The sequence below is a fragment of the Neolamprologus brichardi genome, chromosome 18 (assembly GCF_056152115.1).
Source record: "Neolamprologus brichardi isolate AB-2024 chromosome 18, ASM5615211v1, whole genome shotgun sequence".
Lineage (NCBI taxonomy): Eukaryota > Metazoa > Chordata > Actinopteri > Cichliformes > Cichlidae > Neolamprologus > Neolamprologus brichardi.
Genome location: NC_142121.1, coordinates 27347880 through 27375793, shown reverse-complemented (window position 1 = coordinate 27375793; position 27914 = coordinate 27347880). Strand labels below are relative to the sequence as shown.

General features: G+C 40.4%; 3 protein-coding genes and 1 long non-coding RNA gene across 5 annotated transcripts; 3 read left to right on the top strand and 1 right to left on the bottom strand.

The window, feature by feature from the left end:
* The first annotated feature begins 53 nt into the window (after positions 1-53).
* ccdc39 (coiled-coil domain 39 molecular ruler complex subunit) lies at positions 54-10144 on the top strand. Its single transcript, XM_006786841.3, has 20 exons — positions 54-277; positions 1264-1383; positions 1521-1667; positions 1772-1930; positions 2016-2108; positions 2196-2324; positions 2657-2848; positions 2939-3042; positions 4288-4420; positions 4854-5048; positions 5178-5342; positions 5422-5559; positions 6513-6721; positions 6804-6927; positions 7030-7189; positions 7295-7401; positions 8961-9101; positions 9226-9405; positions 9484-9572; positions 9661-10144. Exons 1-20 carry the CDS (start codon positions 182-184, stop codon positions 9833-9835), a joined length of 2856 nt encoding a protein of 951 aa, XP_006786904.2. The 5' UTR covers positions 54-181; the 3' UTR covers positions 9836-10144.
* Positions 10145-10242: 98 nt separating this feature from the next.
* On the top strand, positions 10243-11776 carry LOC148097761 (uncharacterized). Of its 2 annotated transcripts, none has more exons than XR_015716811.1 (4): positions 10243-10637; positions 10902-10952; positions 11045-11127; positions 11224-11776. It is a non-coding gene; the product is annotated as an uncharacterized LOC148097761 (long non-coding RNA). The 2 variants fall into 2 exon arrangements; XR_015716810.1 differs by having other exon boundaries at positions 10899-10952.
* Positions 11777-14474: 2698 nt separating this feature from the next.
* Positions 14475-16904, top strand: LOC118453920 (uncharacterized). Its single transcript, XM_087831334.1, has 6 exons — positions 14475-14486; positions 15070-15167; positions 15471-15579; positions 16406-16516; positions 16656-16734; positions 16813-16904. Exons 1-6 carry the CDS (start codon positions 14475-14477, stop codon positions 16902-16904), a joined length of 501 nt encoding a protein of 166 aa, XP_087687460.1.
* A 1290-nt stretch (positions 16905-18194) lies between these two features.
* LOC102795636 (Y+L amino acid transporter 2) lies at positions 18195-26978 on the bottom strand. The gene is made up of 10 exons (XM_087831263.1): positions 26815-26978; positions 26037-26569; positions 24204-24329; positions 23974-24118; positions 21980-22103; positions 21643-21746; positions 21435-21531; positions 21185-21334; positions 19875-20058; positions 18195-18908 (listed from the first exon to the last, which is right to left on the bottom strand). Exons 1-10 carry the CDS (start codon positions 26961-26963, stop codon positions 18814-18816), a joined length of 1707 nt encoding a protein of 568 aa, XP_087687389.1. The 5' UTR covers positions 26964-26978; the 3' UTR covers positions 18195-18813.
* Between the last annotated feature and the right edge of the window lie 936 nt (positions 26979-27914).

Below are 27914 nucleotides of genomic sequence, written 5' to 3'. Positions count from 1 at the left end.
TGTTTCACTGTAGTCTCGCGTTATTTACTTCCGTTGACGCGTTTATATGGATGCGTGGTTGCTACGGGCGACTGACAACAGACGGCAACAGCGGAACAGCTAAAAGCTGGAGTTGGCACAATCTTAGTGGAAATAAGTATTACTTTAACCCCCTCAGAGAGGCTGTCTTTATCAGAATAAGATGTCTAGCACTAACACAGCTCTGCCTGACACAGGCTGGGATGAGCACTTTGCCATCCCCGAGCCCAACGCTGAAAACAAGGCTCTGCTGGAGGAGGTGAGTGTGGGAAAGTAGTAACTGTTTATCTCACCGCTAAACAAATAGTTTTAGTAAGTGAAGTAATCTAAAGTGTCAAACAAGTCTAACAGAGGAATCCGGGATCTCTGAACGAGCCTCTGAATGACTGTAATGCTCACAACGTAAAATAAATTCTGCTTGGGGACTCATACTTTGTTGTCAGCTCTGTTTGCGTCCTCTCTGACTTTACGACAAAAACGCCAGAATATATATATCGTATATACGGTGCACAATGTAATAGAGAATATGCTTGTTTTGGGGCTATATTGACGCTGTAAGTATCTAGACCAGAAGGGTCAGACCACTTATACATTATGCTTTTTATATATTTTTAAACCCCCCCTCCACCCCGGATTTTTGATTTCTCTAAGTTCAAATTGTAAGTTCTCTGCTGAGCAACAGCAATGATTAAAATCAAAATCCGAAACACCCTTTATAGTGGAAAGGCTCTTTGGGTCCCATTTTTTTAAGCCATCACCAGAGTATTATTCTTGATCAGTTATTTTTCCTCCTTCAATGAACAAGCAATTTATGTTTATCTAAAACAGAGGAAGGACAGCTGAAGTGTTAATAAATGCAGTTTTACAAATATATATGTTATTTTTCAGTCTTTTGTCAGTACATGTAGCCTTCACTTTACAAAGCACAGGACGAATGTGGAGTTTCTGTACCTGTATTTTTAGTGATTATAATTCAAACAAGCCCTGCAGTTTACTGTTGATCAGTCCAGGGTCTGCCCAGCCTCTTACCCTATTGCAGCTGGAATAGACTTGAACCCCCTGACAGCTGTAACCAGAGCCTTCCAATAGGCTGTTTCTGGCCTCATTTGCTTGACATCCCTGATGTAGACCCCTTTGTAGCAGTGCCTGAGTTCACAAGTCCTAAGGTTTTTCAAAAAATTGGTAAGTGGCTAAGTGTTGCTTAGCCCTGTTCAAACATTCAAACATTCTTGTGCTCAACAACAGATTCGCAGAAAAGAGATGGAGCTGCTGGAGCTGGAGCACATGCTTGAGAGAAATAAAGATCACAAGAAGATAATGACTGAATACTTAAAGAATGCCAAACAAGAGCTGGATAACACTGAGGTGAGAATATTAGAGCATATTGTGAATTTACCATTTGTCGTACCAGTGTGTGTCGTGTGTGAGACTTTTGTAACTGGCTTGTAGTTACTGTGTCATGGTGTGTTACTTTGTTATTCTGATGTTTTTTCTGCTCACAGGCTCTGTGCAAGGCAAAGGAAAGAGAGGAAGAGTTTGAGAAACACTTGACAGCTCTCTCAGATAGAGAGACAGGTCGCCAGGCTCAGGAGGCTGCTCAGATGGAGAAAGAGCTCAAGTCTTTAGCAGAGAGGAAAGACATGATAGAGGTCTGTGTATATAAACATCTGTATATACACATCATATACAGGATTTGGCTTAGTTTAGCTGTTGGTACCAAAATGATCTTCTGAACTTTTGCCCATCTTGCCAGAATCACATCTTCAAGGGCAAGCAAAAGCTGGATGAGTTTATGGAGCAGATGAACTGGGACAAGCAGACCATGGATGCCTTTTTAGAGGAGTCGGCGCGTAAAGATGAGGACACAATGGCCATCATCAAGTATGCTCAGCAGGACGAGCAGAAGATCAAGGTTAAAAAATAAATAAATTCTGGAATATGGATCATCAAGCTGTTTTCACCCTCTGCTAACAACTGTCTGATCTCTCCTCCTATAGTCACTCACTCTGGCTATAGAGAAGAAGACACTGGAAGCCAAAGAAAAGCAAAAAGCATTGGTCAAAGAGTCGACTGAGACTTTATCTGCTCAGGTAATGTAAGACTGATTCTCAGCAGACAAACCAAAGCAGTTACAAAAACCTTCAGGATGACTGCTGCTTCTTTTCCTGTCCAAACAGATTGCATTGGATAAGACTACAGAGAATCAGCAGCAGGCACACCTGGAGGCCCAGCAACTCATCCACCAGTGGGAAAACACTATCAAGCAGATGATGCAACGGGATGAAGACATGCAGCAGTGTGCTCTGGTAAAGTGTGGGGTGTGGCCGGGCGTGGTTTGCGATGCTGCTGCAGGTGCAATTGACCCATCTGCACAGCATATGCAATCAGTTTGGAGTTTTGGTGAATGTGGTTGTTGTTGTTATGTTGCACTGGCAGCGGGAGAGCTGCAGCTCTGTGTCTGTGTGTACAGCAACCGGTAAAATAAAGATGATCAAAATGCCACTGGGTCTGCCGTGGTCATTTACATGGGGATTTACACTTCTGCTGATAAAAGACATAAGGGAAAGCCAAGAAATATGTGAATTAACATTGACAAGTACACGCGAGTAATACCTGTGTTGTTCCTTTATCATTCTAGCAAGTTGCTCAGTTGAACCAGGCTATTAGGGAAAGGAATGCCACGGTAACAGAGAAGAAGAACTTGCTAGATACTCAGAGGAGCAACAACAAGGAAACTGAGAGGAAGATAACCCTCACCAACCAACAGGGAGCAAAACTGAGACAGGATCTGAAGGAGCAGGAGAGTAACTGCAGCAGGCTGCAGGATGAGGTCAGTTCCTCAAACTGTGCTGTATGTAAAGGAGTAGTATCTCCATGTTCTAAGAGCTTGTCAGTCAATGCTCATGTTTGTGTCCTGCAGCTGAATACCTGCAAAAACACACTGGACAGAACAACCTCTGACGTGGAGTCCCTGACATCCCAGATATCCAGAATGAAGAAAGACATCCAGGATAAAAATGACAAGTCAGTGGAATCTTACGACACATCCCTGCCTATAAAATAGCACTGTGATGTTTTACCTCTTTCCCATGTACTGCATGTATACTGTACAGTGCTGTGGCAAAGTATTTGGCCTCTTTTTTTTCATACACACACATTTTCCAATCATCAAAAAAAGTTTTAATATTAGACAAACATATTTGGAGCAAATACAAAATGCAGATTTATAAAAGTAAAAAGTTAAAACTACGACCACCATGTTTGACTGTTGGTATGATGTTCTTTTAGGAAATGCTGTGTTAGTTTAACAGGACGGAAAGCTTCCAAAAGTCTTGTCAGTCCACAGAATATTTTCCCAAAAGTCTCGTCATCAAGATGTTTTTGGCAAATGTGAGAAGAGCCTTTGTGGGTTTTTCTGGTCAGCAGTGGTTTTATCCTTGAACTCTCCCATACGTGCCATTTTTGCCCAGTCTCTTTCTTATTGTTGCATCATGACCTCTGACCTTAACTGAGACATGTGAGGCCTGCAGTTCTTTAGATGTTATTCTGGTTGTTTTGTGACCTCCTGGATGAGTTCACCACTGTTCTCCGTTTGTGGCTGTTGGCTCTGACTGTGGTTCACTGGAGGCCCAAAGCCTAAGAAATGGCTTCTGTTTAAGCAATTTCTTGATTTAACAGCTCTGCCAGTAATCAGGCACGATCGTGGTGAGTGAAATTGGACTCAGCTTTCCAAATAATGAGGTTAATCACAGTTAATTCATAATTTAAAAAGGGGAAGAACTAATTTTTTACACATGCCAGGTAGATTGGCACCCAGTGCCCCAAATTAACTGTAGTGGTAATTATGAAAATTATTTTTTATCGTTTCTGTAACAGTTAATCCACCAGTATGCATAAGCTCTTTTTTTAAATGATCAAAATGTAATAAAAAACAAAACAAAACAGTAAAGCACATTATTATTATTATTTGATGAAGATGGCAAATTACAATTATTTACTGAACAGAAAAAATAGTTTGAGTGGTTGATTGTTAATTATTTTCGGACCTCTTAGAGAAGTCCAGTGTGCCCGCTCATATTTGGGTATAAAAACACGAATACTGTTTATTATTTGCCTAAAAAATAACAATATCATTTTTAGTTTTCAACAACTTTTTGACAATGTCTAAAATATTTGTGTTTTTTGTTTTTAGAGGTGATCTAATAAATCTGCACCTTTTTGCAGGGCTTGTTAAATATACATGCCTGTGTGTGTGTGTCTGTGTTGTAGACTCAGGCAGGCTAGGGCATACAACGCTGCACTGGACGAGAAGCTGAAGGTGGTGACTCAGACAGCCCTTAGTGAGGAGGAGAGAGCTGCACAGATGGATCAGTTTCTTAAGGATGAGGAACAGGCCATCAAGGTGAGCTGCCAAATCCGATCCAGGTAGAAGAGAACTGTGCACAGAATAAGAACTTTGTCTAAGGATTTCTGCCTACACTCGTTATTATGTTGGTTTTGTTTTCATGGCATGAATAAGACATACAAGAAAAAGAAAAACCTATAAAACAGTGTTATTTAAATAGCATGAACTAAATATACTGATTGTACTGTTATATTAACACCATACAAGGGAAGGCTGCAGAAACCTCAAGGCTCATTAAAGGTCTGTTGTAATTGCAGTGATGTAATAGAATCGAGATGATCACTTGGTTTAATCAGAAGTAGCATGATTTAAATTTCATTTTTTAAAATTTGGGTTTTTTAATAATTCACCTGCTAGAACCCAGATGAGCAGACTCAGAGCTCAGTGCCTCAGACCTGCTGTGTAACCCTTTGCTTGTGCTGTGCTACAGGACTTGGATGTCCAGCTGCGTGACTGCAGGGAGGAGCTGTTGCATCATAAGGAGCGTTTGCAGGCCGTTAAGACAAAGGAGAAGGATTTTATCTCGCAGGTTTCAAAGAGTAAATCCACCATTAACAGCCTGGAGAGTCAGCTCAGAAAACTGGAACAGGACCTGATTAGACACCAGATGACCATAAGTGAACAGGCACGCTTAGCAAAAATCATACACTCACGCACAGACACGAACGTGTGCGCTACCCAGCTTTCACTACTCTGGTGCTGAAACACCAACACGTTAAACCTTCCTTCCTTACTTGTTTCCTGCTGTGTGTAGAATTGCAAGATGATCTTCCTAAAAACAAAACTGGCAAAGCTGAAAGGCGACGTTAACCAAGAAGAAAAGAAAATGCTCGACAGGAAGCTCGCTGAGCTGACCGAAGAACTCGAGGAGAAAAAGAAGAAAGCCAAAATGCTTACCGACACTCTCAAGGAGGCTGAGGTCGATCTGATGCTTCGCCGTACTATTCTGCCTTTTTATGAATCCCATCTGACATATTGCATTTGTTTGTCTCTGGCAGGATGATATTCGCAGTTTGAGGAAAGAGATTGAGAAGTCTGAAGCTCAGAAGAGAGATCTGAGCAGTAAGGTGGAGGAGCTCCTGCTAATCCGTAACACCAGTGAGAAGGAGCTGAAGACTCTCAGACTGAGGAAGCAGGTAACTAACTGATGGAGGCTAATTCAGTGCATCGTGCTCATAGGCATGTGGTTGTGGTGTGCTATGTTCACCATTATAATTTAAATTCAGCTTTTATTTTAAAGACCCTCCAATAACACAGAGACAACCCAACAATCAGATGACCCCCTAGGAGTAGGGATGGGAATTGATAAGAATTTAGCAGTTTCTTATTGATTCTCATTAGGTTTTCATTAGCTCCACTGTGAGAGTCAACACCATTATTTCAAAGACATTACATTCATGCAAATTGACTGCATGCCGTGTGGTCAAATGTTTAAGCGTGTTGAAGGTATTTTTTTACTCTTTGCTATGATCATTGTTGGTGTTGTCACTTAAAATAAGTAATGTACTGTCTGTACTACACAGAACACATGCAGTACATAACTTAATTACCCTCAGGAGAAACTAACTTGTTACATTACTTTCACATTTCTCTGAAAAATGACCTGAAACACTTATAAGTATAACCCTATACTCTACAGTCTCTATACTCTACAGATTGTTGGGTTTTTCTCTGTATCTATGAAGCGCCTTGAGGCGACTTTTGTTGTGATTTGGCGCTATATAAATAAAATTGAATTGAATTGAATTGAATTACAGTCCCACACACCAACATAAATCCCTATCCTAATGAGGACACACATTCAGGGTCCAGCTGACGGGGTGGGGTCTGCATTCGCTCAGCTTTAACAACACTCTGGATTCTTGGCTAGTTTAGCGTTAGCATGCTGTCTCATCTTTTTGTGGAATACAAAAGTGTAATAATGAGTCAAACAATGGGTTTTTTAATAAATAGTAAATAATTAGCCTGTTTTTTCTTCACTAACCAATGTGGGTTAGGACTGAAAACATTCAAATTTCTGCTGATCACATGGAAATGGATACCCCATGGACCACACATGTTATTGTTAACCTCATGTGTTTCTCGTCAGGAAAACAAAGTGGAGCACCAAATGTTAAAGATAGAGGTCAAACGTGTGAGGGATCTTCTGTACAGCAAGGCTGACAACGTGCTGTCGCTGGAGAAGAGACTGCTGCAGCTACAAACAACCATGAAGGAGAGGGAGGATGAGATTAAGGTCTACAAAGAAATGCTCAGCCAGCAGCTCAAGATCAGTGAGCAGGAGAGGCAGAAACTCAGGTGGGACAAAAAGAACAAGACTATTCACTTTGCTGTCAGTTGAGTTTTGCATCTGGTTTAGCAGATTTTTTTTCTGTCTCAGTGCTGAACTCAGTGAGAAACTATCCAAGATTGACACGATGAAGAAATGTTTCGAGATTGTGAGCCTTTCCCTGGCACCTCCTGAGGGAGAAGAGGCGAAATCGCAGGCTTACTACATCACAAAAGTCTGCACACACACTGCTGTGTTAAAGCAGACTGTGGTTTGATTTTTTTTCCCACAGCACCACACAATCACTTTGAATGACCACTCTGTGCTTTTTCTGCAGGCTGCACAAGAGAAAGAGGAGCTTAGGAGGAAAGGCGATGAGCTGGATGCTACAATCCACAAAGTGGAGCTGGAAAACAGAGCTCTGGAGAACACCATCCAGCTGTTCAACAACAGTAACTCTGCATTTCGCCAGTCTCTGAACAAAGTGAATGAATCCAGTATGTATGAGAGGGTGGATGGAATAATTAGCAACTCAAACCAGCAACTCAAAAGTCCCTTATCACCAGGAAGTTTTATGATTTATGTCATTTTTTCCTCTTTAGGTCCAATGTACCAGGAAAAAGTGAAACTGGAAGGGCAGCTGAATGTGGGTGAAGAGACGCTGAACTATAAGAAAAGGCAGATCCAAGAGCTTCAACAGGATATGCAGGTTTTTGCTATTTATAGTAGCTGCTAGTACTAAGAAAAAGCAACCCATACTTAAATGCTGAATACCTCAAGCTAATTCGGAATTAGGTGAAGTCTGTCATCATAATGTTCAGCACAAGGCTGACACAGGCTAAACACATAAAGCAGTTTAGTGTGTTAATGTGTTTTGAATTGGGTCTAAAATAGTCTTGTATACTCAGTTCTTCCTGTGTTTGTAGAAACCACTAGCTGGTGCTATTCTTTGCTGATAAAATGAAAGATGACTTTGACTACTTGGGATGCTGGTTCCGTATTTATCTGTCAGATAACAGATGAAACTATGCAATCAGGAAGCTACTTTTGTATCACAAGTATCACATGCAACATCTGAAGAGGAGTTTCAGGGGGTGAAACAATTCATGAAGTTTAGTGCTAACCTGCAGATGACTTTGTTTTTTTATTGCTGGGGTGTCAAAAACAAGGCACAGGGGCAGAATTGGCCTAACATAGACTCCAGTCTGGCCCAGTAGACACATTTCTTTCATTTACTACAGCAGTTCTTTTTCATCATCATCATGTAGAAAAACTGAGACGTACTTTTAAAATTGCACCCCCCCCCCCTTTCTCACCATCTCTTCTCCCCTCCATTTTTCTTTCTTTCTTTCTCTCCCTCTCTTTCTTTCATTCTGTCTCCCTGTCCTATCCCCCAGTCATGTCTGTCCCGTCTGTAACGACCGAAAATCAAATCAAATAAATACATAATTATAATAAAGGTCAATCAAATGGACCAATATGGCATCTTTAATGGCCTTCAGACAACAATTCTGATGGCCTAAGATCCAAACGGGACAGGCAAAAAAACAAAAAACAAAACATAAATTAAATTAAATTAAATTAAATTAAATTAAATTAAATTAAATTAAATTAAATTAAATTAAATTAAATTAAATTGCACTTCCTTGTCTTTTATCAAGATATCTCGGGGACTAAATGTGTAGTTAATCTTCTTCACGCTGTCAGAAAGGGAATTTTAACAGGCCACTGCACTTGGCTCATGATGTAAAAGGAGTTTGGCGTCCCTGGTTTATGCGCACATATATGGGGGAAGGTGTGTTTTTGTGTAGCTCAGAAAGAGCTGAAAGTATCTTTCTCAGCTGCATATTGTCCATCAGTTTATCTATTAAATAAACAAGAATTTGATCGAGCGGGTTGGAGTTTTTAATCTGTATCTTTTTGTTTAATGACAATTTAATTAACAATTAATAATAAGCTCCGTGTGAGAGCTGCTTAGTTTTCACATTATAAGAACCAGTCTCAGGTCAACAGCAGTTATACAGTAAAATGTTATTTGCCATTTTTAATCCTCTTGAGTTAAAAAATCTGTGTTGGTATTTGTTCTCATTTCCAGCATGAAAAAGTAGCTTGAGTATCATATAGCAGAGTATTATTAACAGTTAATTTTTGTAAAAACTATCTGAGTCATCTAGTGTAACTAACCTTGCATGAATCACTGTGTATGTGTGCCTCAGTGAATGCTTTCTTTTTATATGTGTGTGTGTGTACACCGCACTCTGGTTTCAGGACCTGAACAATGTGTTGGAAAGTCTGCCACAAGAAGAGCGAATGGAGAGAGATAAGATAGAGAACAAACATGGCCTCGTCAGCAAAATGAACGAAGAAGTTACTTCCCAGCAGCAGAAAATTGACAGAGCCTCAAAGCAGGTTTGATGTCCAACTGCATCATGTTTTCTAAGCACATTTGTTAACCTGCTGCACCTGTGAGCAGTCAACAGCAGAACGAAGCAGCGCCATGTTATAAATGTGTGCTGCTCTGCTGATTTTCCAGTTCTCTAAGCTGACCAAAGAAGTCCGCTCAGCAAAGGGCACCAAAGACGAGACTTTCGAAGAGAAAGACATTAAGCTGAGGGAGTTGAAGGAATTCATCAAGAACGTGGACAGGATGCTGAATGAGGCCTGGGAGGGCAATCCTGACCTCAGATCAGTGATGGAGAAGTATTTCCTGCAGGTACAGTTCTTCAAGGATTATTGAACGCTTTGATTTACTGTTGAAGCTCCTTTAACTTGAACGTTTTCTCTCTCTCAGGCCAGTCTGTCTCTTCCCTCTCCTTCTCCCACTCCTGCCAGCCAGCGGAGCTCCAAGAACAGTTCCCCGCGCTCCTCCACCTCTCTCAGGTCAGGCTTCATCCGTTCCTAATAAAACCTCTGATCCTCCAAAGAAGCTTCTTCTTTTGCATTTTTATGTTTTTTTTTTCCTCTGCAGGTCTCTGGCATCCTCAGCCAGCGCCAGCCCCCGGACCGCTGCGCCTCACTCCCCGACACTGAGGACGGTGGAACTGAGCCTGGATCTGACTGCGACCTCCCCTCCTCTCACCACCTCCAGATGTTCCAGCTCTGCGAGCAGCTCAAGCAGCAGCAGAAAGTCAAAGAAGCTTTAGTGTCTTTCTCCTCTGATTGCTGCTTTACCATTCAGAACTACTCAGTTTTGGAGTTAAAGCTGCAGAGAATGACCAGTGCATTGATGTGTTTATGTTTTCAGTTTGTAGGTTCAGGATCATTTGTTTTTTGTGTCTTTTTTGGTGTGTCGCACTCATTTCAGAGTAAATCTTGAATCGGTTAGATTTTCAGACTCTGTGAATCTAGTGTAATCTGAATTTTTTCTTTGGATTCTCCTTTTCTTTGCTTGTTTTGTCTTACAAGTACATACATACGCAAAGAGTTCTCAATAAAATGTTATTGACAAGCCACTCTCCGAGTATTTGTATGACCGTGGTACCTTGAAAGCTTTCCTAAACTACCTACTTCACTACATATACACAGTGTGAAAGGTATTCACCTGTTTCTCTTACCCAGCTTTAGCAGCAGCTGAAATGTTTTATGTGCTTTCTTTGTGTATGACAATCTGTTTGACTTTTTGATAGCTGTTTTTTTTTCTGAGAATGTTTTAAAGAGTAGGAATGCCTCACTGTCTGAAAACTGTGCTACTTCCTCATGTTTCATGACATGGTTTGTTCTGACCCTATTGTTCGTGCTCATCCAATTCTTCAAGGAAGTTTTGCAACCAGGCCACTCCCTCTCTGTAACACTATTAGTCTCTCATACAGACTAAAAGCAGCCAGACAGACTACGGGAACAATACTGCACCTGAACAGATTTCCCTCTTTTCTTTGGAATAAAGCTTCAACATGCTGCTGCTGATCCTGTTTGCTGGATGTTTGGCCACATCTGTAGCACAGAACAGTGAGTACATTCTTTAGTGATCATAAGGAAATGTAATGGTTATCTTTTAAATAACAATGTTAATAAGTTAAAACTGTCTAGATATGAAATGTGACCTTAACTTTGCTCATGTTTCAGTAACTGTAACAGGAACGCCTGCACAGACCAGTGAGTTACTCTTTAGGGATCATAAGGAAATGCAAAATCGATCTTTTAAATAACAATGTGAATAAGTTCAAATTGTCTAGATATGAAATGTGACCTTAACTGTGCTCGTTTCAGCAGCAGTTCCCATCATTTTTGAAGGAGCAACGTCTGCAGTTTATACGCCAGAATGTAAGTGCCTTTTAAATTGTAGTGTGTAATTTGCACTGAGGCCTGAAATCAAAGGTCTGATTTTGATTAATTTTTCTCTGTTGATCTTTCAGACGTGGCGATCCTTCAGGCTTATGTTCAGTACGCTGCCCCATTTGATCTAAATGAGACGACAGCTCAGCCGATCTTGAACGAGGTACCTGTCTTCTTACAAAATAAGCTCTAACAGCCAGTTCTGTATGTGTGTCAATGAGCGACTCAAAATAATGGGTTTAAAAATGATGTCTTTCAGCTTGTCCAGCGCATCAGACAGAACCTACCAGATTCCAATATAAGTCTGAAAATTAGAAACATCACCAAAGTCTGACACCTCACAAGCTCGTCTTTACTCGTTTGATTTGTGTTGATCGTAGCTCGACTCGGTTATCTGAGTGGGATATGTAAAGTTCACTTCAGCAGATATTTATAGTCATTTTCAGGTGATGGTTTTATATTAGTCTTTAACAGAGGAATCAAACTGATGTGTTTCTAATACTTGAAAAAGGCAACGTCTTCAACATGAAAGATAAACATTGAATATCGAAACAAAAATGACCAAAGAATCCAATTCTTTTAAACCTGTTGTATGTCAGAAACAGGCCACTCTCTCTGTGCAATGAATTGCTTGTAAAGAATGAAAGTAGCTATAAGCTCTTGTGTGTGACAAATGTCCAAAAACCTGAAGATGGGGCGGTTCAGCTGTTTTAAAGATGAATCAAAGTGCTTGAAATTGAAATCTGTAGCTTTGTGATCAAACTGAGTTACTAAGTATCCAAAACAGAGGAAACAGGGTTTTGTCGTAACCAGATAACTTCAGGGTTAACCCTGAGTTTTCTGTACTACAGTGATGGTTTACATCTTACTGGGTTATAGTATATTGCAGTATAACTTCATTACAATTTCATCTCTACACTCAAACCCTTAAAAGCACAAACAAAAGCAGCTGAGAGATTAAAAAGTAAAGCTGATGGGAGAGGTTGTTCAGAGTTTTGGTTTAAAATTTTCTGAAAGCGCTGATTCTTCTATTTACAACATGCTTTGAGCACAACACAGATTCTCTGCCAGGAGTAAATGGTTCATATTTGCAAGCTGTTAAGCTGTGATTTTCTAAAACCACTGAATGAAGCACAAGCTGTGCGTCACAATGTCACAGAAATCTGCATGTATTCATTTAATGATGCAGAAAATATGAATACCTCATTCAAATCTGCTGTAAAGTCTCCTTTACACCGATGGAAGTATACATGAAGCAGTTTCCAGCTCTCTTTTAATGGGCTGTGGGACAGTAAGCTTTAATGTTTACATAGATCCAGTTTAATGTGCAGCCCCAGAAGCAGGGGATGTACTAACATTTGGATGTTTTTAATTACAACATGCTGACACCAACCTGCTTTTATAACAACATGCTGATGTCTTACCTTTGAGAATAAAAACTGAAGTGGAGAGAATAAACGGTTCTCTCCGTGCCAGTTCGTATACTATATTATACTCAATATGGTTTCTTTTTTAAGGCAACTTTAATGTTGGGTGGTAACAGGTACGCATGTCCTCTAAGGCAAAGTATATTTCTGTGAAGTTTGAAGTCCATAAAAACTGTGGGTAATATAACGCATCTACTGTTTTTTTTTACATTTGGTGTGACCTTTGACTTTGATCTTGACCCAATTTTCACCCAAATGAAATCAGCTTGAGCTGTTATCTACCATCACGCTGAATGATTTGCTGCTGCAGTCATCTGTTAAAATGGTTAAATTTGTGTTAACTTAGTGAGTCGATAACCAGGTTTATGTGACACTTTATCCTGATGCTCGGTGGTAGGGTAAGTGAATCCAACGATACTGTTGTTGTGCTGAATTTGCTTTGTAGTAGAGACCTCTGTTTCTACAAAACATATGGAAACAATTGTTGTATAAAACTGGAACAACATAATGTAATGATGTGCAAATCATTTAAATGTAATAATAAATTAAAACAAGTTGTAAGATGAGTTGTGATGTTGTTTGTTTGTCAGTTGGAAAATCTGTTAAAGTTCATGCCAGCAACACAGTTCAAAGAAGGTGGAGAGAGCACTTGTTTTGAAAATGGGCGTACTTCCATTCTTCTTCTTCTTGTTGTTTTATACAATTTTAGATGCTAATTTATCATTTTTATTTATAAAAGTAAATTAATGTTTTTGATACATTTTATGTCCAGACAACCTAGATTATTTTTGTGCAAAATGTTTTAGACATTGTCTTCTGTTTGGATATATGGCCACTTAATTAGGTACAACTGCCTCCTGACCTTTCTTAATCCTTTATGACATTTATTCATCAAGATGCTGGAAACAATCCTCAAACATTTTGCTCCATACTGAACTGATTTTTCACATCCATGATGTGAAAATCCTGTTCTAACAAATCCCAAAGGGCGCTCTATTGGATTAAGGTCTGATGAGTGTGGAGGCTATCTGGATACAGTGAACTCATTGTCATATTAAAAAAACAACAGTTTGAGATGATTTAATCTTTGTCACATTGCACATTATCCTGCTGGAAACAGCCATCAGGAGATGGAATGAAGGAATGAACATGGTCATCAATAATAAAGGTTTTGTTTTGTACTTCGGACAGCCACTTTTACTCATTTCATAATGAATTCGTCATAGGACTAAAGTTGAACAGTAACACCAAAACCTGTTGTTTATCAGAACCATCTGAGCTGAGACTGAGGGTGGAGTCTGACAAAAGGGAAACTGTCACAGTTTTGTCTTGGAAGGACATTTCAGTGGAATCACGGAGTGAATCTGAAGGTTTTCAAATGGAAACTTCCACTTTCAGCCACTAGATGGCAACACACACTCATGCCTTGTCCCACTTTGACCCACCTTTTCACCATTTTTTACCCACAGCAAATGATTTCGTTCGCCTCATTATTTTTCATCAACCAAAACTAAACCATGTCTCATAGATTTCTAGTTATGCCAAAGAGATTAAAAGGTTTCTTTTTTGAGCATGCAGTGCTCCATAACAAATGCTGTTTGACCACAGTCAGCTCTGTCGTTGCACTAAAAAAAACCTGGGAGAGTCCTGTGCAGCTGTTCTCAACTTCAGTTGTGTCCAAGTGATCCTATGATTTACAGCTAGAACCTGACTGATCATTTTACATTTAACAAGGAATATAATTGATTAACACATCTTGCAGCACTGGGGAAAAAGTTGTATTGTGCTAGGAATGGGTGCAGTAAAAATAGTTTGTGCCTTTATTCTTCAACACACTCTGAACTCTCTTGGGCAGCTTTCCTGTAATTTTTCCAGGTTTCTTGAGAAACACTCAAAGTTCTTCTTGGGATGTTTTTGCTGTTCTGTTGTTTGTCAAGATAGTCCCACACTGCTTCAGTAAAGTTGACGTCTGAGCTCTGTGGAAGCCAATCCATGACTGATGGTAACCATTGTGTATCTTTCTATCCAAGCATACTTTTACTGCATTGACAGTGTGTTCATTAAAAAATTAAAGACCGGAAGAATGGCTCAAGACGTTTGCACAGCACTACAGATCAGTTCAAGATTTGTTTAATACAAGAAAAAACATTAACAAACGTATAATGATAAAAACAAGTGTAACAAAGCAAAAAAGGTTAAGTGACAGCAACCACAGAGGAGACTACGGAATTTCTTAGTCTTCTTTGCTTGCTTAAAAGAAAAAGAAACATTCACAAAACACCCAAAGTTTGATCCTGGGAGGTAGAAAGGAGACTAAAGGAATGTGTGTAGCTGAGAATGGTTTCTTACACGGTTACATGCTGTGTTTTAATCCAGTTTCACGCCTTTGAACACATCTTCCATGGAAATGCTTGACTGCAGAAAGCAGGAAATCAGTTTCAAAAATATTCAAAGTATTGAATATCCAGAATGAAAGACACAGAAATAACCAGCTGTGTCTAATTGCATATATAACTGTCCCATCTCCCACGGCACAGGCCATGTTAATCAACCTTACACTGACCTCCTCCAGTCTTCCACATGAGCCGGGTGCTCTTTTAAACCCCAGGGACAGTTTGAGCAGACACTTAGGAGACGTTTGCACACTACAAACCGACCTTCAGCATACCCGCCTTTAGTATGGACCGAGATTCCTCTTTTTATCTTCATCTCTGATTGTGGGGGCAACACTCAGCATCTCTCCGGCTGAACGCACTGCACACTGCAAAATCAAATGGTAACGTGCATCGTCTTTGAGGATTTGTGTGTGGAATTGAGATGTTGAATTATACACTTTGCAGTGCACCTTTTCCTAAAACGAATCCAAGGCGTTATTAATATCAGATGCAGAAGTTTTGTTGCAGTGATGTTCAATTCAGTGTTCTTTGTCGTGTTTGTGCACTCACATTAGTCATATCTGTGCAGAGAACAGTTTCCATTTTTTCTTCTTAAAGTAACATCTCTCTTTAAGTGAAGTTGATATTTCTTGTGCTTCTGTCAACACATTTTGATTGAATAATTTCACTGCTCTGCTCTGCAGGCTCTTTGGCATCTCCTGCAGCAATGTCTCTGAAAGGCTCGTGAGCCAGATCAAAGCATGGCAGATCAGTAGAAGCTGTCTGTATGCAGGAGAGCAGTGCTCCTATGAGGTCAGACACATCACTTCCTATTCTTTAAAGCATGGGATAAATATTTTATACTAAAAAACCTCAAACTTCACCCTCAGTGAAGATGAAGCATGTGCTAACCATTAATAACATTTGCTATGTAGGTTATAAATGCTGTTTATGGGATTTGGGTAAAGTGATCTCTTTCTTGATGTATCTATTTAAATGAATGAGTTACTGCTAAAAGCAAAGACCCACAAGCTCTGCCAGATCAAACATGCAGAACTACCTGCTGCCTGCTGTAAAGTTGTTGCAAGGGAGAAACTGAAAGTAGCACAGCGGTAAGTGGTATTATTGCATAGTAGAAGTATTTAGAAAACCACAGGAACTCAGTCTTGAACGTGTCAGACCATGTAAAGCTAACAAACTGCAGAGTTTCTTCTCTGGCATTAACATCAGCATAAAACCTGTGCGCCAGGAACTTGATAGCAGGACTTTCCCCTGGTCAAGCAGTTCCTGTAGATATACTGTTTAGGTGCCTTAATGTTTTAGAATAGAATAATCCTTTAATAGTCCCACAAGGGGAAATTTGGTTGTAAAAGGAGCAAAAAGACACATGTACGAACAGAGCAGGATACAAGACATAGAACAGAAGCACACAAAATGTTTACATATTTACATCATAGACAATAGTTACCATAACAGTACTGTACAGTTATTAAAATTAAAGTAGAGATAAGTGGCAAACCCAGGTTGAGCTTTCAGCTGTCATTTTGCCAAGCCTGCAAACTCGTCTGACTCCTTCTGGCACTTTGTGTTACATAAAATGTTATTGTCAGACTTCAATCAGCTTGACATGTCTTGACAGCTTGTGTCATCAGCTCCCAACCTGATCATAGCCACACACACATCTCCCAGAACAAAGAAAGTGAACGACCTTCAGTTCCTCGCAGAGCAGTCCACAAATTGCAAAGTGACCGTGTATAAACTGTGTATAAATTATAGACTACAAGTATGGTGGAATGCTTGATCGGAGATAAAATCAGAACGCTGAACATTTCATCAGATTTAATCCCAGAATTTCTTGTTTGACAAACCAACGTGTTTCTGACGAGCAGGGAGAGGCGGTGTCTGAGTTCTCCACAGATCCAGCTGATAACGGCACAAACTACTGCAGCATGCAGAACCTGATGGACGGTAAGTGGAATAATCGCTCGATGTTACCGCGAAATATGAAATCACATCAGCAATGCCTGTTTGCTTCTCTCTGCTCAGGAAGTACACTGAGCGACGCCGAGGGATACAAAAAGTTCAGCAACAAGTGGATCTGCCCTGGGTTTGATGCTGCCAAGTGCGCCCTGCTGTAAGGGACGAACGGATCCTGCAGGCTCCAAATGTTGCCTCTGAGAAATGTTTGCTTTGAACAGAGTGTCCTTCTCCATAAACAGAAAATGTCTGCAAAAGATATAATAATAGAGTGTTTATAACACATAAATTCAGTAGGATGTAACTACATGAATCTTTTAACTGATTAATAAACTGTAAATCCATGATATTTATTACTTTGCCTGGGTTTTGGTTTTTGTTTGTTTCCTGTTTTATACTGAGACTATTACTTGTCTTGTGCATAGCATAGACAGTATGCAAAAGATTGATTGAGCTTTTCAGCATTTCTTCAGCTTGTATTCTTTGCAACAGCCAGCAGGGGGAGACTCCTGTAATTGGAAAAAAAGTTGTGTAGAAAGGTCTGGGCTTGCTTTCTCTGTGACGTCAGCAAATATTTTCCTGATAAAGTCAGGAGGTCTAACTTGGGTCTAATTTAAAATCTAATTGAAAACAATCTGATGTTCAGTCTGGAGCTCGTGGGCCCAAAACAAGACCGGATAGAGTAACGTTTGCTTTACTGTGCGACGTCGAGGTCACCAGACACTGAGCACACATGGTTTCTCAGTCGTATCGAAATCATTTTGATTTCTCTACTAAGTCAAACTAATCAGAGCATGTTAACGGCACATACTCTAGCAAGCTCATGAAAGAATGGGCGGCATGCAGATTGGAATTAGTTTAATCTTTTCTTTTTTTCAAGTTCAATTCACTTTACATCATTTATAACTTCCAGGTTAGAATCTGGGGAGCATGATCACAAGCTTTTAAAGACTGGTATTCTGAATACAGGTGAATACAGATTTGAGAGAATATTCACACATTATACATACATACATTCATTTAAAAAAGAAATAGAATAAGAATCTGCTGCTCCAGACTGCTCATTTTTCTACCCTTGGATCTGTTTCCTGTCAGAGTGAATTGATACAATAATTTGGCCACCCCAGGCACACAGCTCTGACTGTAAGCACTCGAACCTTCTGTTTGTGAGGAGCAGCCAATCACAACAAATCTTAAACACAGATTGTCCTAAAAGGGAGAGAAACGTATTTGTTTGTGATATTTCAGCAAGAATAAAAGTGCAAGAATAAAAATACGGAGCTGAAGCTCTTTGGTTCAGATGAGTTTTTTTAAATAGTAAAATTATTAGAAGGTTTGCCATTTAAATAAAATCTAAACGTTGATTGTTTTGTTCTGCACTCGTGCAGGTTTCAGAGCTGCTGATAGAAGACACACAAAGCTGCAAACTGCCGAAGGACAGTGAGCGAACATGTGAGGGACTTTCCCACCAACCTGCAGTAAATGTTTGGCTGGTGGAAAAAAAAACATGGCTATCTCTCTCTCAAAAAAAGAAGAAGATGTAAACATTTTGAAAATACCTGAAGTGTAACAGCTTTGCAGAGAAGCGGCTCAGGAATCAGTTGCATTAGCTGAAACCGACGTTGTTAATAGTGTTTTACACTTGCACAGTCATCCACATATGAATATAATCAAACTGTAAAAAAAAATCCAGAGATGAATATTAAGTTTAAATATGCTTCTGAAAACTGAAGACTGTGATCACATGACCACGACAGTGGGATTTTCATTACGTAACGTGTCAATCAGACAAAAGGTGATCAGCTCACATCTTCACAAAACTCTCAAAAATAAAAATCTAGTTTTGGCAACATTTTTAAACGTATATCCTCATAGAAGATATTCTTTGCTCTCAGTAGAAAAGTGTAGCACATTTACTGAAGAAATCAAGTCACCAGTTTCTCAAATTATTTGTCTTTCATTTGAGATATCAGAGTAATCCTCACAAACGCTGAGAGCCTGCTCCTCATTGCTCAGTACATGCAAAGCCTTGTTTTCCGTGAACAAGGCTTTGGGAGTCTGTTTGCGGCTTCATTGTGTTTTAATGCCTCCATGAATTTCTTCCTCTGTGTCAGGTTCAGTCATGCAGCAATACAGCAATATCTGGGTGTATCTGGTGGCGAAGGCTAGGCGAGGACACGGCGGAGAATGTGGGAGGGATGGGAAGAGAGAGAGGAAGAGAAGAGGTCAGTTACAGCTGATTCATGATTCAGGATGACTAATGCTGAATTTGATGTTAAAGATGGCGGTATTTGGCAATCTGGGTAAAGGACGAAAGGAGGACATGTAGCACGTAATTCTAAGGAGAATGACTTAAATCAGGGCGTTTTCACTTCTTTGAAAAAGGAAAAGAACAGAATGCTATGCAGTCCTGTGAAAATCTTTTTGTAGCTTGTGAAACCACCTTTAACTGCAATAACTTGAAGCGATCACTTTCTGTATTACTTTATGAGTCTGTCACATCCTTGTGGCGATATTTTGGCCAACTCTTTAAAATGCTGCTTCAGTTCATTGAGGTTTGCAGGCCTTCATCTATGCACAGCCGTCTTCAGGTCCTGCTGCAGCACTTCAGCCAGGTTTAGGTCTGGACTTTGCACCATTGTGATACATTGGTTATTTTCTTTTTGAGCCATTCTGTTTCAGATTTGCAGCTGTGCTTGGCATCATTGTCCTGTTGCATAATCCAGTTTCAGCTGTCAGGCATGTGACCTCACATTGGACTCTAGCATACTTTGATATACAGAGTTGTTAATGGTTGACTCAATGACAGCAAGTTGACCAGGACCCGTGACTGCAATAAGCTAAATCATCACCCTCCACTACAGCTGGTATGAGGTGTTTGCACTGATATGCTGTGTTTGATTTACATCTCTACGTTTGTCCAGGAAACGTTGTTCCAACTTTGCAAACCTAAGCTGAGCTGCCAGGTTAGAACATCATGCCATCTCTCACATTCTTTCTCACTCAGAATTGTTGCATTCCTCTGGAAGCAGTAAAGATGTACTTAGTTTTTCACATGACTATATATTCAACCAACAACGAGGCCTAGAGAAAAACTGAAAACAGTATAAAATATAGATTTTAAGTCTTACTGTTTAGCTTGCGGATGAATTTAGGCCTTCTCTCCTCAGGCAGGTAAATGGCCACGTAATAAACTGGCACACCAGACAGTGCAATACCAATTCCTATGAGGGAGTTGATGGTGTCGCCGTACAGAGGGACGATGACTAAGAACAGGCTACAAAAACAGTAGATGAAGGGGAAGAACAAGGTGAGCTGTGAAGAGAGACACGCACATCTGGTTAGTCTTTCTGAGAATCTCTGAGTGTTTAAATGTGCATGTTGTCATGAAGAGCAATGGTTCAAAACACAGTGTTCACCATCCTTTTACGTTCATAATCACTCAGTGTGCACAAAACAACACCACACTTTAATTCTGAGTGCATGCAACTGTGGTAACTATTTATATTTCTTTCTTTCTTTACACAATTCCTGATTTTATTTCATCACATGGAAGCTGATGTATAAACAAGCAACAGATGGCAGTAGCAGGAAGTGAAAACAGTTTGTTGTGATGGGAGAGGTCAGATTTGGGGACAGCAGTTTAGCAGAATCTGAAAATGTTTTTATATTTGCTTACAACCACTCGACAGCTTATTTCGCTCTTAAATGTGTATTTGTTGCTCTTGGGGCAAGTCACGCATTTTCTCCTCATTCATGCTAGTGTTTCAGCAGCGCTACGGCTGAATGGGTGTAATCTTTAAACCATGAATTGTTAATCTAGTGTAAATAAACTCGGTGATGTTAATTGTGAAGGTCAAAGAAGTTGGCAAGCTTGCATACAGAAATTATGTCACGTCAAACAAAATACATATCTGACCTTTCTTAATGTGCTCGTGACTTCCTGTTTTAATTTGGGATCCCAGACTGCCACGTACCCTTATCAGATTCGGTTCCTCTCTTTGGCACCGTTCATACCAGCTTTCCTGTTTTCAAATGTTTGTATGTAAACCTACTGGGCGCTAGATATCACACCTATGACCTGACTTTAGCTCCTGCCTCCATGCTCTGTCAGTTTGTTGTGCCTGGTGTGTTCGAGCCTCATTCACCAAAGCCAACGCTTTGCTGACTGCCTCTTATAACCTCTTACAGCTGTGGTGTGTGTTGGTAACATTTAGAAAGTCCTGTATATGATGAAATATCATGCCATATTTGACCTCTGACCTCTCTATCAAGGCTAGTAGATTGTTCTGAATGTCAGAATGATATGATATTAATGCTATATAGAGCATATAGCATAGAGGCATATAGGGAATGATGTGGATCCTAAATATCATGTTATTTGGACCTCTGACCCTTTCTTCAAAAAAGGTCGAACTTAAAAAACGAAAAGAAGCGTCACCTTGACAGGTCTGTATCTTTCCGGCTGGGTGATGCGTAGGTAGATGAGGCCAGCCACAGAGAGACCCACATAGAGCCAGTAGCTGAAGCTGAAGTAGTTGATGAGCTGAAACACGTCCCTCACACACAGGAAAATCAGGCCCATTAAGCCCTGTAGCCACACAGCACAAGGACAAGTAAAGAATCCCCATGGGATCGTGGTATGATGACACACGTTCATTTGTGTTTTATAAGGCAGTTTCGTTTCTCACGTTGAATAGCAGAGCAGGTATGGGCGTGTAGCGCTTCAGGTGAATCAGACTCAGACTGTTGGGGAGGTGGCCCTCTCTGGCTCCAACAAAAAACAGCCTGTGTGATCAGCGAGGTGGAAGGTTAGTGGGAACATACTTCATCAGTCATACTTCCATCACAAGTGCCATCACAGCGTAAGTCGGGACACACTCTGTATTTTCTCATTACCGTGAAGCAGCAATGACGGAAGCATTGAGTCCTCCATAGCAGGACATGGCCACAGAAACGGGGATGATCCAGCTGAACGGCCCCAGGACCGCATTTCCAAATGTCTGTGGGGTCACATTTGCATTGGTTATTTCACACTACACATTCACAATGAAGAGATCTGAGCAGTTTTCCTAAGGGTCTGTTGCGGCCTTAAACCCTTATATTTTCTGCAGCTTATGTAGATGTTACATTACTTTATTTTCTCAAGTCCTGTTTTCATCTCAGAGAACAAAATGTCCTGCTCTAAGCTGAACAGACCTATATTTAGCAGGAACAAAACTCTCAGGTGTCTCACCACAGCGACAGCGTCACTGGCAAGCAGAGAGGGCATGTCTAGAACCACATAGTACGCCACGTTGGTCAGTAGGTAGATGATGGTCACTATGGGCATGGAAATGGCGATGGCCAGGGGCAGATTTCTGCAACAAAAGCATAATCACACACGGCGATTACAGAAGAATCTGACTTCAGCTCCTACGCTTCATTTCCTTTTGTTCAGGAATATGTTTTACACAGAGCTGGGACAAAGAATAGCAGCTGGTTTCATGCCAACAATACACAATTTAAAAGTGTTTAGATAGCGATTAAAAGACAGTTATGGGACGCTGTGCTACAACAAGACTCGTGAAAGTAACTGAAATCATCTGCAGTTAAACCTGTGATAATGAAATTAGGCGTATAATCACCATTTAGGTGCTTTAGTAGCTCCTCTTTGGGAGTCATGCATTTTTCTGTCTTATAAATGTCCACTATTCGCTGTCTTTTAGCTCTCGTTTTGGTCTCCACCAGTTTCTGAAGGTCTCTGTAGCTACTGCATGCTTCGCTGTCGTTCCCAGCTGGTGTCCAAATGGGTCTGCACACAGTCTGGTGATGGGCAGGTAGTGTGTAATGCCTCTGTAGTGTAGTTTTTTTTTAAATACTTTTTTGCTTAAAATATCTGCTGCTTCTAAGAGCAAACAAAACAATGACCTACTTTTTGGAAGGTGAAAAGCACAATAATTACAATATTGTGGATTTAAAGAAAATGTGTGAAACATTCAATGCAAAACACAAAATTTCCAAACAAATACCTTCTGACGCTAAGCTTTTATATTAGGTTTGCATCCAGCTCATTTTAACATTTCACAGAATCAAAAGAGCTTTTTAGAAATGTGTTTGTTATTGGTAAGAAGAGTTGTTGCTGTAACACGGAAAATGACTCATAGGATTGGTTTTCTACCTTAGCTACAACACTGGCTGTAGAGAAATTTACTTATTTTATCAGGGCTATTAAACAGTCACTCTTTCAGAGTTTTTGGGGCTCTCCTTTAAATTATCTAGAGAGAATTTATTTGACTTCAATGTCGGTGATAACTGATAATCTACGTACAAATAGCTATTTGTATGGTGGCCCAGAGAGGCCAAACGGACTGCAACTTAAGAAAACACCAGCAATAAGAAAAATGCTGCAAAAACACACAAAACACAACAGAAATAGGAAAAAAGAAAACAGAAATAGGAAAAAACAGATTTCCAAAAGCACAAGGGAAGTGTTTCTGGGGAGACAATAACCCGACGGACCAGTTGCAGGAACCAAAATATGCTAAGAATTGCGCTGGGAGACACTTAAAAGTAGTGGAGGATCTATCGGTTTTGTGAGGAAAGAAAAGATGAGAGGTAAGTGTGTTAGCCTAGCCTTAGTCATCAGTATTATATGAATCATGATAAAACACACGTAGCATGTTTTGGGTTCCTGCAACTGGTCCGTCGGGTTATTGTCTCTCCAGAAACACTTCCCTTGTGTTTTTCCTATTTGTGTTTTGTTTTTTTCCTATTGCCGTTGTTGTTTTTCCTATTTCCGTTTTGTTTTGTGTGCTTTTGCAGCGTTTTTCTTATTGCTAGTTTTTGGCCTCTTAGGGCCACTGTATATTTGTGATTTCCTAATGGTGTTCTAAAATAAGCAGCTTTGCACGAATCTTTCATTAAGATGATTCTCCGTCATGTTTTTTGTTTGTTCTCGTTACACAGATGTATAATGCTGTGAGTGGACATTAAAAATATAGCCGGTGCTGTGTTTTAGTGCAGGAGTCCAGAGGCTCATTTTTATTGTCTGTACTATCTCAGCTAATCTGCTCAAAGGCATGTTAACCCTTCTACTCTGATTGATCAGCACTGTCAAAAATTAACTTTTAGCGGATTTCTCATCACTAAGCTAAAAGCAGGAAATACAATCTAGTCAGAAGTTGCCATGGAGCCTCGAGCGTACGAGTCTGAGTGCATTTTCTTTTTCATTTCTCCTGCCTCAGTCACCTCTCTGGGTTACAAATCTCCTCAGTTACATAGTTGAGCGTGTCCCAGCCAGAGTAGGAGAAGAGAGCTGAGTAGAGGGCCAAAGCGATGGCGCCGGGGTCTTCCGAGGAGCCCTCCATTGGGTTCTCAAAGCTCTTTGTTTCTCCTACACAAAGACAAGATCGAGTTTTACTTTGAGTGTAACATTTTATTTAGCTTTCCCACGAATTCTTACTTTTACTTTCACTTACCACTGGATATCTTCAGGATTCCTATAATAATGATGAGGAAAAGTGCCATCAGTTTGGCATAAGTGAAGATGTCCTGCACTAGAGTCCCCCACTTCACATAAGCACAGTTAATGAAGATGAGGATACCTGGTACAAAGTAGAGGATGAAGGCAATGAACAAACATGACCAAACACAGAAACACTGCTTCTGCTTTCTACGATGTACATTAAGGAATCCTGCATGACACAGCAGTTTAGCCAGCAGTTTGTGAAACTAAAGCACTTTGTAGCAAACAGAAACCTGACTCTCTCACACTGCTCCTTTATTTCTGTCACGTGGGCTGCAAATGGCTTGTGGATACCAAAACAGAATTGTACTTCTTGGTAGAGCGATGGGTGAGTCACAGCATCGCTGCTCTCTCACGTAAATAACACTTCTGCTTGCTACAGTCTTCGGAGCACGCAATCCAATCACTGCAAAGCTCTGTGACATGGGACTGGCAGCCTAACTTTAGCTTATGCCAGTACTACAAAGGGCTATCGGGTTTGGTACTGGCATGAATAGATCAGATGTGACTGTGGGCAGCACTAAAGCTCCTTTAATCTGGTTTTACTCAACTATTCAAAATGAAACAAAACTAAACGTTTTACATTTCTCCTGACTGCCTCACAATAAAAGCCTCACTGTATTCTGCAAGATATACATGTTTAGGGACTGTAAGGAAATTAATTTGAGTCATTCGAAGCATTAGCAGTGGGCAGCTCCAGTGACAAACGAGACCTCCACACAGAAAATTCAGGCCCAAGTTTGAAACAGAAAACAGTGAAGCAAGAGCACTAACCACTGAGCCCCTGGGCTGTGTTTTTGAACTGGCAGGAGTGGATAAGGGTAGGTGTTCATCAGTAGTAACTTAATATAAGCGGTGGCTATATCAGGGTAAAATTACAAGTAGCAATATTTGATTGTATCACCATAATTATGTAATTAAAACCCAGTGCAGGAATGTGTTTAACCAAGGTTTACCAAGTAGATGCTTTATTAATTAATTTAAATAGGATTAGATTTGAGAAGTGTTTGTAGAGGTTAAAAACAAATTAAATGGCTTTAATTGATACAAATTTAGACTTGGCATTGAGAAAATAAGTGCATCCTCACTCCTTCCACAGAAATCAAGCTGAAGTTTTAGCGGTTTGGTGGTTTAGAGTTTCAAGTGTGTGTTAACACAATGTCGCAATCATCCCAGGAGTGGATGTTCCAACAAAATCACCCCAAGGTCACACTGCAACATTAAGAGAAACTGCAAAAACCCCCAAGAGCTACATCTCAGACTCTACAGGCTTCAGTAAACATGTTAAATGTTACAGTTTACACGAGTGCACTTAGAAAGAAAGACTGAATGACTATAGCTTTGTTTGGAAAGGTTGGGAGGAGAAAGCCTCTTCTCTCTAAAAAGGACATGGCAGCATAGCTTAACTTTGCAAAGTTGCATCTAAACAAACTACAAGAACAATGTCCTCTGGACAGACAAGACCAAAGTTGATATTTTTGTCAATAACAAACTGCAAAAATGTTTTTAGAAAACCAATAACAACATATCAGCACAAACACCGCATTCAATTATCAAGCATGGTGGTGAAGATGTGATGTTTAGGGTTGTTTTGCAGCCATGGGACCTGAGCACCTTGCTGTCATTGAGTCGACCATGAACTCGTACGTATACCAAAAGCATGCTAGAGTCAAATGTGAGTAGTTAGTAAATTTAAGCTTTTTCTGCAGCAAACTGCAACAGCACATTTTGTTTCATTTCATTCACCCAGTGGGCACACTCATTCAGACACAGCTGTGTTTCTTACAGAGACAGGCTGCAGCAAGGAGGCGGACAGCAGCATACGGCGGCTGGCAGGTGGGGTAGAAAGCCTCCACCAGGTAGTTGGCGAATGTCAGCGAAATCACAGCCTGGCTGGCTGGCTCGATCAGGAGGATGGACGTCCACAGACGAATGAAAGCCAAGAAGCCACCAAAAGACTCCAGGATGTAGGCGTAGCTGGCTCCAGATTTGGTGATGGTGGTGCCAAGCTCTGCGTAGCACAAAGCCCCAAACACTGAGAAGAGCCCGCCAAGAGCCCAGATGAGCAGCGACAGTCCATAAGAAGCGCTGTACATGAGTACGCCCTTTGGTGAAACAAAAATCCCAGAGCCGATCATGTTGCCCACAATGAGGCAGATCCCATTCAGGAGAGAAATCTCCCTCTTCATCTGCATTTTCTCTTCTTTAACACCATTTGGAGCCTTTAGGTCCTCCTCAGATGGAACTCGTGAGCTCGGACATATCGTCTGTGACATGACCCCAATGGTCTGTCTCAGATCCCCCATTATTCCAGCAGTGCTGAGATGGAGATTAAAATTAATTAAAATTTAGATGGGATTATTCAAATTTAACAAACTTACCTAGCACACAATGTATAAATAAATAAAAAATTCTCCATGACACATGTTCAAACTTAAGAATACAAGCATGCAATTCCCCAACACAGATCACTCCCCTTTGTTTATAATTATAGATATAAATGAACAGCACGAGTGACTCATGACATATAATACAGGCATGTAAGTAACAAAAGATTAACTTACCTTGTTTTCAAGTCTGTCTTTTCCTCTGAACATGCAGTTTGACTCAGGCCACCACTCAGGTCTGAAACACCAGTCTGGCACCGGGGGAGATCACATCTGAGAGGCACCAACAGGATGGTCGATGTTGCAATCTCTGCAGGCCAGCACATCCATAACGTGTTTTTTTTGTAGGGCCACACTCTCATGTTGCCCCCTGTGCTATTTTCAGAGACAAGCAGACGTTCTTTCCCGCACAGAGCCTTCAACAGCTGAGACAGAGGGAGCCAAGCTCCAACTGACCCCACGTACAGGTCAGTTATTTATAATGTGAAGAAAAGTGTCATTAAGCTTATCTTAATTTGCAGGGAGTGTTTCCAGCGGCATAACCCACCTCATCCCTGGTATACAGAAGGAAGACTCTATAAGTCTACTTGATATTGTTTTTTATTGTGTTTTTAATGATTGATACTATGAGTTTGTTTTGTGCCTCCTTGTAGACATCTGCAGGCCAGGAAAATGACTAGAAAGCTATGTCCAGCAGCTTGTTTGTTGAATGATCTATAAGTGAAGTATAAACTTGAATAAACTATTTCTTGCCAAGCAGCCAACTCCAAGGCTAAAAAGTGCAACTTCCACTTGAGGTTGGCTCAAAAGTAAGTCAGTCCTCACATGATATGTTAAAATGCCCAACTTTACAGGTGCAATAAACATGTTTATGGCCTGCTACAAAAATTATTTTGGTAATTTAGCCCATGAGGATGAAGACTCGACTGTTTAAATTGTACTCATTAAAGTCATGGATTGTGAAGCTAACAGGTGTATGCCAGCATAGCCAAATGAAGCCTCTAGTTGTATGTTAACCTTTACTTCAGCTTGTCTTAGTCACTGAATATCTTGAATATTTCTGTGTTGTTGGTGACATCTTCAGTATTTGAGAAAGAATGTGCACTTTTCTACTGCAGTTAGCATCAATTAGCTAGTTTTTGGCTGTTAATCCACCTTGCTAGCCAAGCTATCTACCGCTAGCTAAATAATCCAAATATGGTACCTTCTAGCTCCAAAAATTCACAAACCAGTAGGTGATGTCAATGTTACAGACATGTAGTTGATAAATCTGCAGC